Source organism: Sinohyriopsis cumingii, chromosome 11, assembly GCF_028554795.1.
Source record: "Sinohyriopsis cumingii isolate HCF-2022 chromosome 11, ASM2855479v2, whole genome shotgun sequence".
In the NCBI taxonomy this organism is placed as follows: domain Eukaryota; kingdom Metazoa; phylum Mollusca; class Bivalvia; order Unionida; family Unionidae; genus Sinohyriopsis; species Sinohyriopsis cumingii.
Genome location: NC_142971.1, coordinates 103,960,793 through 103,978,149, shown reverse-complemented (window position 1 = coordinate 103,978,149; position 17,357 = coordinate 103,960,793). Strand labels below are relative to the sequence as shown.

General features: G+C 34.0%; 1 protein-coding gene across 8 annotated transcripts in view; it reads left to right on the top strand.

Moving 5' to 3' along the window:
• The window catches only part of LOC149789196 (inositol 1,4,5-trisphosphate-gated calcium channel ITPR1-like), a 346,253-nt gene that overhangs the window by 310,348 nt on the left and 18,548 nt on the right, over positions 1 to 17,357 (top strand). For all 8 annotated transcript variants that reach the window (XM_089975354.1, XM_089975359.1, XM_089975357.1 and 5 more), the window contains 6 exons: positions 518 to 710; positions 2,109 to 2,231; positions 3,770 to 3,945; positions 4,904 to 5,068; positions 9,434 to 9,632; positions 16,145 to 16,234. In XM_089975354.1, the coding sequence (XP_089831480.1) occupies positions 518 to 710; positions 2,109 to 2,231; positions 3,770 to 3,945; positions 4,904 to 5,068; positions 9,434 to 9,632; positions 16,145 to 16,234 (946 nt within the window). The remainder of the gene's footprint in view (positions 1 to 517; positions 711 to 2,108; positions 2,232 to 3,769; positions 3,946 to 4,903; positions 5,069 to 9,433; positions 9,633 to 16,144; positions 16,235 to 17,357) is intronic.

Here is a 17,357-nt window from a genome sequence, read left to right as displayed (position 1 = left end):
GACATCTGAACAAACTTTGAAGATTTCAGTCACCATTTTTATTCTTAACTATGTTTGAATCACAGTCTGAAACTTCTGCCTTGAGCGAGACTAAAGATTGCTAGCAAAAGTGGAAGCCAATATGTGCTTGTTCTTAATTATGTATATTCGCAAAACCAGTGTGCACATATGCAAAGTTTTACCTGATTTTTTATATTTTCTTAAATATGAAAATAAACATGTTGACGAAATATTATGCCCATATCTAAGGTTACACAGGATGCAAAAATTTGAGGGACAAAGGAGTAAAAATTGTGGGAAACCCATGATCCTGCACTCATGCTGCAACAATAAATCATGGAATAAGTTGTACCTTGAAAAACGTTAAATCCTACAAACATATCACTTTCTGTGTTAAATGTGGCCGATAGACTACAATAACGGCTATCAGTGTTATTAAGCAGTCAAGTTTTTTTTATAGTCTTTATATTCATGATGATGGAAATGTTTTTAATCAGACTCACTTTTTTAAAATCAGATTGTTCGCCAGGACCGCACAATGGAGCGCATTGTATTTCCAATCCCTGAGATTTGTGAATACCTGACAGAAGAAACCAAGCATCGAGTGTACCACACAGCAGAGAGGGATGAACAGGGCAGCAAAGTTGCTGACTTCTTTGAAAAGGCAGAGGAAATGTACAATGAAATGAAATGGCAGAAAGACTTACGAAGTATGATGCTAGCAGTTCATGCAATTTTAATAATAATATTTCTATTATATGATAATTAATATTTTACCTTTAAAAAAGACAATTTAAATTGGATGACTTGGAAAGAGAGGTGGAGTAGCTTATGTAATCTTTTGCCTGTAGCTTAGACAGCATTGGAGTATATTGTGTGTGAGTGTGTGTGTGTGTGATTTGGATTTTTAACATAGCTTTTTTTTATAAAATCAGTCATATCGCTACAATGTCTGCAGTGTGACAGTTTATAGTGATGTCTAGCACTGGAGCATCATGCTGCAGACATGTAGCATGATGTCCCACCCAGGCACATATCTGACACCAGGCCAACCAGTCATAACACTAACCCCTTAAGGCTGAGCGCCAAGTGAGGCAGCTGTTAATACCATTTTTGTAAGTCTTTGGTATGACTCAGCTGGGAATCGAACCTACTACCTCCCGCATCCAAGGCAGACGCTTTAACCACTAGGCCACCGGATCAGTCTCTGGTATCTTGCTTGTAACAGTTTTCTTAATCTGAAGAAATAATAATAGAAATTAAAAACTTTCTCACAAAGAAGACTTAAGGTCATACTACTGTTTAGAGTTTCAGACTAGTATTTCTGTTTGTATTACATGATGAGATAAATTAGCTGTCACCACCAGAAAAGATTAACTGCATCAAGATATAACTTGCTTGAAAGTAGTACAAAGTTAATTTTCATAAGTAATTTCATTTTCAAAAAATGAATGGTCTCTTCAGAATTAAATCCCCTTAGATGGAAAAAATGTATGTACAGTAGTTCTAGATTGTAGATCTGTCTCTTACTATTTGAGAACCTCTGTGTCATGTGATTACTTATATAACATAGGTGTTGTCATGCATCCCTCCTTTGGGATAAATGCAGTTTGGATATTAAACCTACCTTAGTATAATGTGATTACTTATATAACATAGGAAATGCCCTGGATCCCACATTTGGGATAAATATAATTTGGATATTGAACCTACTTCAGTATAATGTAACCTCACTTATAAGGCAGTATGGTTTTATTCTTGCCCAAAATAGCATGATAACATTAGGGTGTGTCATATAATGGGGTACATGGAAGCCACAAAATGTTTACGATGTAATTAGTGATGCCACCTTTCTCTGATATATACTCACAAGCAAGGATAAAGTGTCTTTATAAGGCATTTTGTTTTCTTTTTGTTTTTTGTTGGTTTTATCAGCATTATTGACACATTATTGGCTATATCATACCAAGGAAATGGAGCCAAAGTGTGTGATAAACTAATTCAGCATGCATTTAAAAGTAATATTTTAATTGGTTCATCTGATACTATTGACTACTCATTTTAGAACAACATTACTAGTAAAATTATTTATATTTTTTGTGTCTCAGGCAATCAGTACCTGTCCTGGTTTAGTAGTCATATGACCTTCTGGGGGAATATCTCATTCAACTTTGCCGTCCTGATAAACCTTCTGGTGGCAGGATTCTATCCTTTTGATGACAACAAAAGAGGTATGTTACAGTGATTACTAGGATTCTATCCTTTTGACAACAACAAAAGAGATACATTACAGTGATTACAAGGATTCTATCCTTTTGACAACAACAAAAAGGTATGTTACAGTGATTACTAGGATTCTATCCTTTTGACGACAACAAAAGATGCATGTTGCAGTGATTATTAGTTAAACCTGTTGTTATGTATATTTGATTCAATTTAATTGTTTATTAGTTTTAAAATTATTTTTTTATTCCATTATATGTTATAGTAATGTAATTTTGTTTACTGGAATTTGACATTTTCCAGAAATTAGTTTGAGCTGACATATCTAAAAGCTGACCTAGTTCTGACCTTGATTGAGAGTCAAGTAAACAACTTTTTTATAAACTATTCATTTGTAATGTTGGATTGATAAGAGTGAAATTGAGGCTGACTGGGAGTTTGTGATATTAAGCATTTGAAGCTTCTATCTGCTTCTATAAAGTGATCGCATGACTCATACAGGTATCTATTTTGTGTCTTACTTAGACTGTATAATCGTTTCTTGAAATGAACCAGCCAGTTGGGCTTTTAAACACTTGATGTCAAGGTGTTCGTTTTGTAGTGACCAGTTGGAATTACATTTTAATTTTTCTTCAGATTATTTGGATTCTAAGAGATTAGTTCTATTCCCTGGAGAATATTTAATTGCTCATACAGAATTCTTGGACAAAGACATTTTTTGAAATTTTATTTGGAATTGAAACACTGGATTATTTTCTGTGGTTTTACAAAGAACTGTTGACACTTCAGTACTATGCTGGCTACAGTATACATCATTGCCTTCCATTTCGGATTTTCAAATTCATTAGAACATTATATTACTAGGACTCTATAATTTTTAATTTGTGGAGTATTCATGGATTCTTTTTTTTCATTTTTACCTTGTTTTCCTAGGGAAATAAAATATTTGTTAAATTTTACGACGCTTGTTGTCTTCATTCTTTTCTTTGTTGCATCTATTAAGAGCCTAAACATTACACTGTAAGTATGTATCATGTAGAAGAATTGACCTTTTTTTATATAAGGTTGAGAACAATCAAACAGGATGAATTATTGTTACTTTACCATGCATTTATGTTTCTTTGTCATAATCAAACGTCTGTTTCAAGGTGAATATTAATGAGCAATGTAGAGTGATATTTTATGGCATTGTTTAGCATTTGATGGTGAATTGAAAGTGCTTCAGCAGATATGTGAATTTCAAAACAATAAAATTAAAGATCAGGACAAGATACTCTTGCTCATAAAACACACACTTTACAAATAAATCTTTCTTGAAATAAATTTTGATATTTGGTTTAAAAAAATATTTATTACTTGGCACCAATATGTTTTTTTTTTACACAAGCTAATAACGTGTGTTCACTGCAGTGTAACACACTGACATGGCATGACATGATATCAGTTAATACACACATGACAGCAAGCTTTGCACACTTGTTTAACTTTAAATATGTCCAGGGATTTTGGAATAATAATGAAGTCAGTGTGAACTTTTTTGTTACAGCTAGCCTTGACCCTCGGTTATCCGGCTTGGTATGGACTGCCATGCTTGCCTCGCTTTCACTGGTCATCACTGTGGCTACTCCCTCAAGCATCATCACTCTCATCGCAGCTACGATTTTGCGTATGATTTTCTCCATCGGTGTAGAGCCAACATTATGGATATTAGGCGTTCTGAATGTAAGTCCTTAATAAAGACCACAAAATGAGACTTATATCTGCATGACTTTTAGAGCAAGCAACTTTTGCTCAAGGTCATTAATTGTTATGGTAACTGTTAACACTGACTAACAATCCTTAATTCTAATGAAATAGATTAACTTAAAGAACCTTATCTGATTCTATGGTTTTGAGGTTAGGTTTGAGTTTCTTGGGCAAAAGGTGTCAAGAATAGGGTCCCTGGTGGGATTTTGAGGTTAGGTTTGAATGTGTTAAGCAAAAGGTGTCAGGAATAGGGTCCCTGGGGTAATTTTAAGGTTAGGTTTCAGTGTCTTGTGCAAACAATTTCTGGCGATTTTGAGGTTACATTTGAGTGCTGAAAAATGGCGTTAAACTCTACAACAGTATTGTGAGTTAACTCACAGATAGTCCTAAACGTTCTGTTACATGTCCAAAAATATAGTGTGTTCTGAATAAATTCTAGTTGGGTTCCAGCTGAATTCCAATCTTAAATGTGCTCAAGTACCATTAGTCTGCAATTTGCCAATATGCTGACAGTCTTGATGTATCACAATGACATAATCCAGAATGTCTTTAAATGAATTCAGAGTAATCCCAAAATATAATTTAGTTCTAAAGTCAGTGCAGTTACAATGAATAATTTAAATAAATCAGTCCTCTCAAATTTTAAGTGAACAAAACTAAAATATGGATTCCACTATATATCTTAAGATAGGAAAAATAATTCTGATTTAAACAACCTTAATATAAAAACCTTGATGTATGAAGATCAGGAAATATGGTCTCCCAGCCAGATTTTCACTGAGAGCTAGGAAAATTAAGGAGATATTTTACTGTTATATTGGTTATTTTGGTATTTTATATCCTAATATAGATTTTTTTATGACATTTTTAGTGGTTGTTCTGAATTTTTAATAATTCCATAACTTTCCTATTTTTTTCTTCTTCTTCATTTCAGCTGATAAACAAATGCATTTTCCTTATCAGCCTGATGGGAAATAGAGGGACATTCAACAAACCCTGGAGACTCATCATTACAGATTTTGAGATTGTTTATAGTGTCACATTCTTACTGCTATGCATTCTTGGATTGTGTATCCACGAGTTCTTCTATAGCTTACTTGTGAGTATTCAGCATGTTAAAGTTCTCATTTAAAGTATTGTAATACTGTCAGATCTAAATTATCTTTGAAATAGAGTTTGATGTGCATAATCATATTAAATTTTACATGCAGCACAACACACAATTCATAAAACGTTGATTTGTATGATTATCAACTAGATCCAACATCATGTAACATACTGGTGGTTGATACAGTTTTTAGAAAAGCAAAAAGGAAATGACTGAATCCAAAGAGATCGGTAGATAAAACAGACCCAAAGTATTGTGCGAATTTAGCACCAAAAACATTCACAGCCCAGCTAGTAGAGTGTCAGACTCTAGGGTCAGGGGTCATGAATTCACTATAGTCCCTCAAGCCATCACAGGTTAGCTGCCTTGGTGTGTCCATTAGAAAGGCACTTTACTCCCATCTCATCATTATATAGCTAGTAATCCATTAAAAGTGCTGCAAAAACAAAATTATTGTGAAGTTTTTATGCATTAAAATTAAATAATAAGGTACAGTGTGCAGTCTTTGTATTACAAAAGAAACTCCTTTAATAAAAATAGTCTAATGGAAGATTTTTAAACAAATATACAAGATTGCATTTTTAGCTGGGTTGTATCTATCATAGTTTAATGCAAAGGAAAACACACTAGTTTAATAGGAACCCAAAATATCCTAAAGTCACTTAGGGTATACAGTCTTGTTTTGAAAGGTAAGTAAAACAAACTCTCATTCTAATCGTTAAATCTGTGTATGCATGTGGAAAAAGTTTGGGAACAAAATAGTTTTTTTTATTTATCTCGGTCAAAAGCATTATATTAATAATAAGGACTTGCTATCAATGATTGGGATTCAGTTTATTCAGATTTTAGATTCCTAAGCAGAATTTTTTTAACATTGAAGTTAAAAAGATTTCTTGCTTTGAGAAAAGCTTAGTAAATCTTGTGTTCTGTACTGCTAAGCATCTGTTTTAAAATCATTTTTTCAAAATCACTTGTCATGATTTTCCATCATATGTTTTTCCTTATCTTCTTTAGGCTTATATAGTAATCCACATGTCTGTCGACCATCCACCCATCTGTCCAGCACACATTTTATTGAAACAAGGGTTCTACAGGTTTTGATGGAAACATTGTAAATATTATGGTCATTACATGAAGATATGAATGTCTACAAATCACTTTGCTCCCACAATCTTAATAGGAGTTGCTGCTCTCTTTCGCTTCAAGCAGTGCAATTGCTAAATTCTGGCGAACACAACTAGCCTCACCATTTTCAATAGATTGCCATGAAACATGTTAAATATTATAGTTATCTAAAGATACATTAATCCAATTTTTTGTTACAGTTATTGCCCATTTTGTCTTGCAGCTGAACGTAGTGTGTGACAGGATTGTGTGAACACAACTAGTCCTTCAACTTTTTTTTATAAAATGCTGAAAACCTTTTGATACGCAATTTGCTCATCATGTAAAGGTGCTCATATCAACAAATTCAATGAATTTTGTTAGTTATTGCTGTTTTGGATTTCAAGCTGAATGAAATGTATGACAGAATATTATGAATGCAGCTGTCTTAGTTTTCATTGGTGGATCTCCATGAAACTTTGTGCATGTTATGGTCATCATTTGAAGATGCACATGTCACACATTAACAAATCACTTTGCTCTCATGATTTTAGTTTAGAGTTGATGACCTGTTCACCCTGCAGCTTAATGTATTGTTCAATGGAATCATGTGAACACAACTATTCTTGCAGGGGTTTTTGTTGTTGATCATTGTAATTTGGTATACATTATGGTCATTCTTTTATCATGCACATATTGCTACCATGGATGTTGTAAGAGTTATAGTGCATTTTGTTAGCAAGGTTCCCACTCTACTGGGAAATCGGGGAAAAAGTCGGGAGAAATGATAATTTTGCAAATATTGACAAAAGTCCTGAAAAATCTGGGCATTTTCCTCTACAAGTTGATGACCAAACCAATTATGTAATTGAGTCGTAACTGAACTGATCATGAGTTACATTTATTGAGTTCTATCCAGAATATTAGGAGGTTGCAGTATGGATCATTTGGGTGCATGAATAAATATATTTGTTGAGACAATCCAAATTTTCAGTGGATTAGATTCGTCTAGTTAACTTTTTGTTTTAGACAGCAGACCTGCCTACTCTTACAATTTTGCCTAAGTCTTACAAAATTTATACTTACAATACAGACTTATGGCATACAAACAAAAACTACGAAAAATTATCATTGCCAAAAAATCGGGAAATATTTTTCATCTTTGTTTGATTTGGAGCCGGATTTCATATTAGACATAGTGAAATTCGTCAGGGAACCAGACTAACTTTACCACAGCACACCAGATGCTTTAAACTGCACATATTTATTTATGCAATGCGTCCACATGATCAAACTGTTGATCATAGACTTTTTTTAAAAATGGCATCCAGCAAGTGCTGCATGTTTAAGACAAAACAAAAGGGGAAATTTACCTCTTGAAAAGTGTTAATAATCAACACAGAAAAATAAAAAGGAATATTCAGATTCTTGTGAATATAAGCTGGAAGGGACACAATTATGTTTATTGGACATCACATGCCAATTTGAGTATGACTCTTGGCTGGAGATATGATTGCCGTTGTCATGTGAAATGGAAAAAGGATTTCCAAGAATTACATCAAGATGAGAGATAGCAACAAGCCATTGAGCTCCATAGGGTTTGGAACTGAAATTTGTGCAACTGTACTAGTGGTAAATAAAGTCTAAGTGTACTTTACAGACTTTTCGGTTGAACATAATGTTTATCGTCACTGCACATTCCGAATACCGAACCCTTAGTAATACATTTTCCAGCTTTACAATAACAGTTTATGGTATTTTGTTACACCTTACTGAAAACTGGTCAAACGTACGGAAAAAAGTCAAGCGCCTTACTGAGACGGAATCATCAGGGTTGGCAGGTCTGAGACAGTTCAATAACCATATCTTTTTTTATTTGGAAGGTATGAAAACCAGTCTAGCATCACATGAGGAGAACATCGTGGCATTAAAGCATAGCCGCTAAGCAGATAGGCTAGCAAACTTAAAAGTCATTAAATCGAGTTATACCTGCATAAAATTTATGTGAAAATTATTTATTTTTTCAGAAATTGCTAGTATTAAAATCATTATGTCTTTAATCTGCTGAAAGACAATAAAACTAATGCGTTAATGAAATTTGAGCTTGTATTAGCAATTTTGATTGCTAGTTGCATGAGCACACAGAATCTCACAACCGTCATTTCAAAATATTGTAGAAAAAAATATTAAATGAAAGTCATATACTGGGTGTAATAAAAATACAAAAATGAAGTAGCACAAAATTCTCTATATTTATTCTTAGACCTACTTCCGGAGTTTTCAATCACATGACTACCACATTGACATGTGCTCTCTCATGCATGCAGCATATGAAGCAGGGAACCAGGCTACACTGCCTGATGAATCAGACTGGCTAAGTTTCGTGTAGTTGTTCCCAAAATAAATATGTTGAGAATTCTGTTCTTTCTGGTTTTCAGTGACTGAAAGAAGATTTAAGAAAAATTTGTTATTGTTGTTGTTGTTATAGTGTTTAACGCCATTTTTCAGCACAAGATAGGCTATACATGGCGGCCAGTATTAATGGTGGAGGAAGAACCGGGAAAACCCCGGAAAGAACCACCGACCCATGAGAAGCTACCGGCAAGCTTTCTCACATAGCCACATTTGCCGAGCCTTCGACTCGAACCCACGCAGACAGAGGTGAGATGGCAGTGATCCGTGACAGACAGCGCTTTAGACCACTCGACCACTCGGGGCCCGAAGAAAAATTTGAAGAATAACCTTAGTTCTAGATCATGTACCTTGACAAAAACTTTTGAGGGCTTGCAATTGCAGTATGTAATCAGGCCTGTTGATTGTGGGATCAAAAAGGTCAAAGGTAAAGCAACTGACAGAAAAATTTGTTTTGCAGAATAACAGAATAAATTATTATTTGCCATTATAAAGAAACTTGTATTTTATAGGATCCCAAGGTCTTAACCATGGTACATCTGATGAAAAAAAGATTAGTTCAAGACCACATTCCATGACCAAAGATTAATTTAAATTAGACCCACTGGTTAATAATTTCCCATGTTAACCTTACCAAACAATTCCTACTTTCAAGGCTAGTAAACACAAGCAGGCAAAAAGCATGCCATTTGTGATAACCTTGTTTTACTTTAGACATCTTTTCATATAGGCAGGGGTGGGCTGCAAGAGAGGCAGGGTATATTTATGTGAGAAAATTGCTGGGTAAGTGCGGGTTGGTTGAATCCTTCAAAATATTATTTCACAAACTTTTTATTTCAGCTGCTTGATCTGGTATACAGAGAAGAAACATTGCTGAATGTGATAAACTCTGTGACTAAAAATGGCCGATCCATTGTCCTAACAGCTGTTCTGGCTGTCATCCTGATATATCTCTTCTCCATCATTGGATACATTTTCTTCCAGGATGATTTCCTCATGGAAATAGATCCAATTGAAGATGCCATTCTAGGAAGTAAAAGTAAGACATTTGTTTAAAAAACCAAAATGAGAAGTCCTGTTTTGATAATAAGTTATCCATGGGTTATCTCCCTCAGGGAGAGTTCCTGATTCATATCCTAAAATTCAGCCTGAAAAAGTGAGAAAATCTTGACATCTCTCAGAAGGTAGTTGGAAATCATTTTTGATTGTATATATTTTTAAAAATCTCACAGGGTGAAACACAAATCTCTCTCAATGCTATTACACACAATTGACATGACAACACTCTATATTTAACCCTTCACATTTTTACTAGCTCATTACCAAATAAAGATTTAGCTTGAAGTGGTCCATGTTTTTAGAGAACAAATAAATGCAAGGTCTGCCAGCCCTTACAATTTGTCCGTGAGTCTCACAGAAATGACCCTTAAAATATGGACTTGAGGAGTTAAAGCATGAATTATGGGAATGTGATTGTTTGCATTAAAATACATGTACAGGCTTGTCCTTGTTTAATTTAGATTTGTGATTCATATTAGATGTAGTAAAGTTTGTCAGCAAACCAGACTAACTTCACAGTCTACCGCAAATGCTTTAAACTTTATACATTTCCTGATGCAAAGCATCTGCCTGATCAAGCTGTTGCTTACAGAATATTTTTTATAAAATGGCATTCAACATGTGATACATAGTCATATTCAAGACAAAAAGGAAAATAAGCCTCTTAAAAAGTTTTAATTCTCAGTACCAAAGAACAAAAAGGAATATTTTATTCTTCGAGGGGAAATGCAGGAGGAGCAACAGTAACATTTATTGGACATCATGTGTTGATTTGAGTATGTTTCATGACGAGAAGGAAGATTGCCGTGAAATTTAACTTTGCTTTTAAGTTCATATTTTCCGAAGCATACTCATCTGCAGTGATTGCCATCCCAATGCCGTTGAACTTTTTATTCATATATGGAAACTTTATCAAATTGGGAATGAACACAGTACCAAGTAGAGTAACCTTCTCATTTATGAATATCTCCAATACTCTACAAGGGTCTTGTAAATAAACAGGCTTGCAGTTTAAATAATAAACAATAAATAAATCTGCAAACTTGTATTAAATGTGTCTTAAGTTAATGTCAGGCCCAAATGTCTTGTCACATTATTTCACCAATCCACATACTTCCATTCATAGCATCAAATCTGATAATGCTAAATGTTTTGGATTCTTTGTATATCTTAGCTATGATTTTTGCTCTTCAGGATATATAAAGGGTTTCATAAAATCTTTCTAATGGTTAGTGAGTGTGAATACCATTGTTTTTATATTAATACTGAAAGTGTTTCTTTAATTATAATAATACCCACTACATTTATTATCACTGGTGATTTATTCACTATCTTCATTGCTGGGTATGCTTACTGATGACTCAGCTATGTTTGCAACATGAAGTTTTAGTACACAATATCATACAATGATTTGTCACACTTTTTGTTGTAAGCTTGACCAAGTTTACTTCATTCTTGTTCCAAAATAATTCATAACTCAATTATTTATTAAGATGCTCTAGATACATATTTTAAAAATCATATATCTATTGAGTCTGACAGACAAATCTGCAAGATGCATGTAAGCAAGATAGTGAGTTGATCTGTTATGTGATGCTACAAACGCTCTCTTTTTTCAGGCATTGAGGATCCCGCATTAGATATACTCATAACTCCTTTCAAAATACTATATACATCAGATTGTGAACTTTTCACCATTATATTTATACCATGGAAATCGTTTAATATTAAAGGAAATGGTCTCTGCATATCACTGCCTCGCTAGACGCTTTGCATTAAGAGGTTAGTGTTGGGACAGGTCAGCCTGGTGTCAGGATAATGTGACTGGGTGGGACATCATGCTACAAGTCTGCAGCATGATGCTTTAGTGCTATACATCACAATAAACTGCCACACTGCAGACATAGTAGCAATATGACTGAAAATTTTTTAAAGCTACATTAAAAATCCTAATCACATACACACACTCTGCATGTCAGTAGTATTAATTTGAGATTATAAACATGTTGCTGATTTTAAGCTGCTTCACATGAATTTCTTGCCATCATTAGATTTGTGTTGTTGGTGTCAGTTATGGCTGTTTGAATTTGCTATCCCAGATGAGCCCCAAGCATGCCAAATGACATACTAAAAGGTTCAGGGTTGTTTTGAACTAAAACATGTCTCAAAGAATTATGCATGCCTCGTAATTATAATTGACATCTTCCATACTTCTTCTGATTGACTTCCATTTTCATGTACAACCAACCTAAGCTCAATGTTTCCTAAATTATTAAAGGATAATATTATTTTCCATGAGTGTGATTCAAACATTGTTTGTCTATCAGAAATATGACATGGTAACTGGTTAGTCCGCCAAGTAGTATTATCGAGTATGTGAAAAGAACTGATACTTGAACTTAACAGAACTGTGGAAAAATATGCGTGCTTACCCCTGCTATAGTAAGTCAATAGGAAAAACTATGCCATTTTAAATTATCATTCCATGATTAATTATATACATGTCCATACATTGTCCCATGTAATGGTAAGGACGTAAAGTCCAGAAATGATAATTCAGGGTCTCAAATGTTGATTAGCACTTCCATCAACAATAATTTGCATAATTTTTAACATTGATGGTCATCAATTTGACCATCTTATACATAAACAGGGTTCCCACGCTATCGGGAAAAATCCTTGAATTTTGCAAATATTGATGTAAATCGTGAAAAACTTGGGAATTTTCTGCCACCACTTGATGCCTTAAACAATTACGTAATTGAGTCATAGCTGAATTGCTCATGAGTTAAATTTAATGAGTTCCAACCAGAATTTTTGGAGATTGCAGTATATAGCATTTGGGTGCTTGCCATAAACACATTTGTTGAGTCAATCCAAGCGCTCAGTGGACTAGATTTGTCTTGTAGACTCCCCCCCCCCACAGACAGCTTGATATCTGTATCTTTTCTTATACAGAAGATATGAAAACGAGTCTAGCATCAGTAGAGGCCAACAAGGTGGCAGCAAAGCATTAGCCACTTGCCACGTGGCCTAGCAAACTTAAACTTTGTTAAATCTAGTCAAACCCACATTAAATCGCATGAAAATTATTTATTTTCTCATAAATTGTGAGTATTAAAATCGTTATGTCTTAAATCTGCTGAAAGACAAAATAAAACTAGGACACTGATGAAATTTGACCTGGTGCTCACGATTTGCATTGGTAGTCATACGAGTACACAAATTTCACAATCCACATGTTCATGACCTCATAGATACCATAGTCACATGATATCAATAATATTCCATTTCAGATGTTGTAGACAAAAATATTAAATGAAATTCGTATGCTGGTTGTAATAGAAATACAAAAGTCAAAAGAACCCCAAATAATATATCTTTATTCCTAGAACAACTGCTGGGGTTTTGTTCTATCACGTGACTACCATGTTAATTTGAGCTCTCTGCTTGATGAATCTGACTGGCCAGATTGTAGCGACAACAACAGGTTTCTTGTCATTCTCCAAATATGTTGAGAATTATATGTTCTTTCTGGTTTTTAGAAAAAGTGTCTGAATTTCATTTAATATAATTGATTTTTTTTACAAAAACATTAAAAAGGAGTGTGCTGTTGATATCACGTGACTATTGATTTGTGAGGTCATGTGACTAGTAATACAAATGGCAAGTACTGGATCAGGTTGCATAGATGCTGTGGTTTTGTCAAGACTGTCAGCGTATTAAAGACATAACAATTATAATAGCTGTCATTTCTGAGAAAAGAAATCATTCTCCTATCGATTTCATGCAAGTATGAGTTGATATAACATTGTCTAAATTTGCTAGGCCTGCAAGTAAGCGACTACCATATGCTGCTACTGCAAAGTGGCTGCAAATTCCAGATTCTCTGACCCCACACCCTAGCCTAAATGTCCATGGGGTGGGAATATGTGGAGGAAATCAGATCAGAGAATGGACTGCTATTCGTTTTAAGCCAAAATTTGTTGTCCAAAATGCCGAATCTGAGCTGAAATTTGGTGAGAAACTATTACACAGTGACATGTGGCTTGAAGCATTGGTTCCAGATCTTAAATGGAATGCCAGAGAAATGGGGAAATTGTTGTCCCTTGTATTAAACTAAAGGACAATATGAGCCCCGGTTATAATACAAGTTTGGGGACTGTTTTATCGAATTACAAGAAGACAAGTTGATTTTACAGAAAATTCAATCCTTTTTGATGCAGCAATTGTAAATTTGAAGGTCTTCTGTCAAAATTTAAATCAACCCTTTTGTAAATGTTTTTGAAATGATGGATTTTTTACCAAATTATCTTAAGGAGTTTAAGTTATTTGAAAAATCTTGTTTGGGATTTTATTGGCACAGATAAATTCAGGGTTAAACTATTTTCCTTAGAAGATAAGATCCTAATATTTTGAGTTTATTGTTTTTTCATTCTCGTATAGGAATGTTACTTTGTATAACATGGATATACATTTTTATATAATTATTTAGAATTAAAGGTTTGAAAGGAAACAAAGCCAATTTATGTTCATTATGTTGTTTCCACGTGGCAACATAATGCAGGTCAGCATAGTTAGAATATGTATTCTGTACATTGTAATGACCTTACATGCCTATTTCTAGGAGTATAATCAAACTTGTTTTGTGTGATACATTTTATGGTTTTGTACATGATCATCTTTCTTGACTTAGATGTTTTGGAGAGTCTTGAAATAGAAACATCTTTAGATTTAGAAAATGCTTCTTTTATAATCAAAAATGTTCTATTATTCCATTCAGTAATGGTCATATGTGAACCTTGAAAAACTTAATTTCTTCCTGGAAAAACCCTGGACACAACCTGGACATTAATCTTCAAAAAAAGCGTGGGAACCATGCAAAAAGACAAGAAATGATCAATTCCACTTCTGAAATAATAGGCACTCCAGAATAATCCATTTGTTGGTCAAGTCTTTCTTGAAAATTGAAGACATAGCTTATTCTCTTGATTTAATAATCTGTAAACATGAGCTGGTACTGCTTCACTACTACACAACATAAAGCAACACTTGGCATGTGTATATATATATAATGAATAGGTTTGACAGTAGTCTTGCCATTGCCTAGCAATGGCTGTAATGAGGACTTCACTTATGGGGCTACACTTGTGTATATAAGTTGTGAGTATAATACAATTCCAATAATAGTGGTTTGTTCACCACATGACCATTGCTGCAGATCATGATAATGATCAATGGATAATGGACAGCAGATGTGAACATGCATGTACTTTTACATATACTTGTATATGTACATACACATGTGCTTATCACAGCAAGAGAGTTTATGTCACAATCTCAGAGGCATATAAGTAGTATGATAATACAGTTTGTTTTGCTAATGATCTAGGTTTAAGTATTCTATGGTCCCCACATGAGTATCCTTTTGCATGGGTATCTCATGGAAGCTCTTGTTTGTTGGGTTTTGTATGCACTCTCTTATGATGTGAGGACAAATTCATAGAGGGTAAAAGACTTTGACCCAGATCAATAACATATATCCAAAACCATTACTATCATACTACTTTAGTTCATAGCCACATATCTTGATGATTGTTTGTCAAGGGCTTACACTTTAGACAAGGTAGAGGCGTGTTGATTTTGGGGTCAAAAGGTCAGTGGTCAAGGTCATTGTGACTTGAAGGAAAATGGAGTATTGCACAATGAGAGATGTTCTAAATTAAGTTCATTCACCAAATTTTGTGGATGTCTTGCACTTAGGGGAAGAAAGAAACTTGTTGATTTGGGGATCTAAAAATAAATAGTCGAGGTCAGAGATCAAAGTCATGGTAAGTCAAATATGAAAATAATGGCATTGGCAAAGCAAGTTTAACAGAAGAAACCATTTATCTTTACCAGAAGTCTCCATCATTGAGACCCATTGGTCGATAATCTCCAGTCCTCTGTGCCTACCATTCCCTATATAGAGGAGTATTTCACCTGGGGGCAGGCATATAAATAATATGTACAGTTTTTTGTGCTCTTGTTTTAAATGCTCTAATTTTGTTATGAATAGTGGCTGATGTGGGCTATTTGATCTAGAATTGTATTATTAACAGCTTATGCTATTTTGTATTAATGGATAAAGATACATGTGAATCACATATCTGTATATTGAAGGAAAAGACCTCATGTTTAAAAATTAGTTAAAAGCACCAGTTTTACAGTACTGGTATAAGTCTTGGGATGCAAATAGAATATTAATTATATCTAGGAATATAACAATAATGAATCATTTTAGCAACGGTCAGCTTGATTTTTTATTCCATATAGGTTTTACATTATTTTATGTTTAATAAATCTGGCTCAAGTTTTATTATTTTACATCAAAAATAAACATTAGATTTTTTGAAGATAGAGTAAACAATATTCTTGTGAAAGGAAGTAAACATCATTCTTTTGTTTTAAAAACTAATTGAATCCATGTTTTATATTTAATCAATTTTATAGATGTTACAGTAGAAAATATCACAGGCAGTTGCAGTGCCCTTAACAGCAACTGTACTGAAGCTCCAGGATCAGTTGCCTTTCCAATTAAAGGTAAGGACAATGAACACTATTATTTTAACCTTTTAAATCTATGGAAGTAGTATGAGTATTTTCTCACCCATGCGACAAAAATCTGGCTGTTTTGCTAACCTTACTTTTCTTATCTCAGTCTAGTCATCTCAGACCAGTCGTTTCAGTCATGGTGTCCATGCACTCAGAACTACTTTTAAAAAAAAGAAAACCTTGTTATCTTCTGCTGTGTCTGATGTAGTTGTTCTAAAAGCAAACAACAACAACAAATATATAGCAAAAAATATAGTAACTTAAGGTCAGTCCATCTTTGAGAACACACCATTTTACAATCAATATTCATTACAACACAATTATGTCACAAAACAGTTTCACCTCCTCCAAAGAAAAGGATAGTTTTATACAATAGTGACACAGATCTCTACTTACCCATGAATAATCTAATGCAACATGTTACTCTTCATTAAAGCTTGTACTAAGTATAACTGCAATAGAGCTGAGTACCCAGTATCATTTCATTATTTACAGTATAACTTTTCAAAATTGGAACTGATGAAAATGAAACTTTTTCTTGTAATAAATATCAATTATTTATGGTTAAGTTCATATAACATCCATATATTAAATGTGATAATACTTCGTTACTATGAGACATTTTATGTTGCTATTTTTCTGTGCTCACGCATATAAGCTGTGTATTTTGGATGCAACGGTCACACCACAGCCCTCATTAACATATTGGTATTAATGAGCCTCATGTAAACATTTGGACATGAACAATATTACACTAGTGAAGAGTTCTTTTTACTTTAAAGGAAAATATTGAGTGAGAAAAATAATCTACGTTGGGGTTTGGACTGAGACAAGGAAATCCCAGTTGCGGGGTTACATTATATAATGTAACCCTTTGACTGGGTGTCCTTATCTTAGTTCAAACCCCAGCATAGATTCTATATATCCTTGTCTGTTCAGATGTGAAAGTAGCATACTGTTACCCTTGTCTGTTCAAGTGTGGAAGTAGCATAGTGTTACCCTAATCTGTTCCAGTGTGGAAGTAGCATAGTATTATCTTTGTCTGTGCAAATGTGGAAGTACAATAGTGTTGTCCTTCTCTTTTCAAATGTGGAAGCACAATAGTGTTACC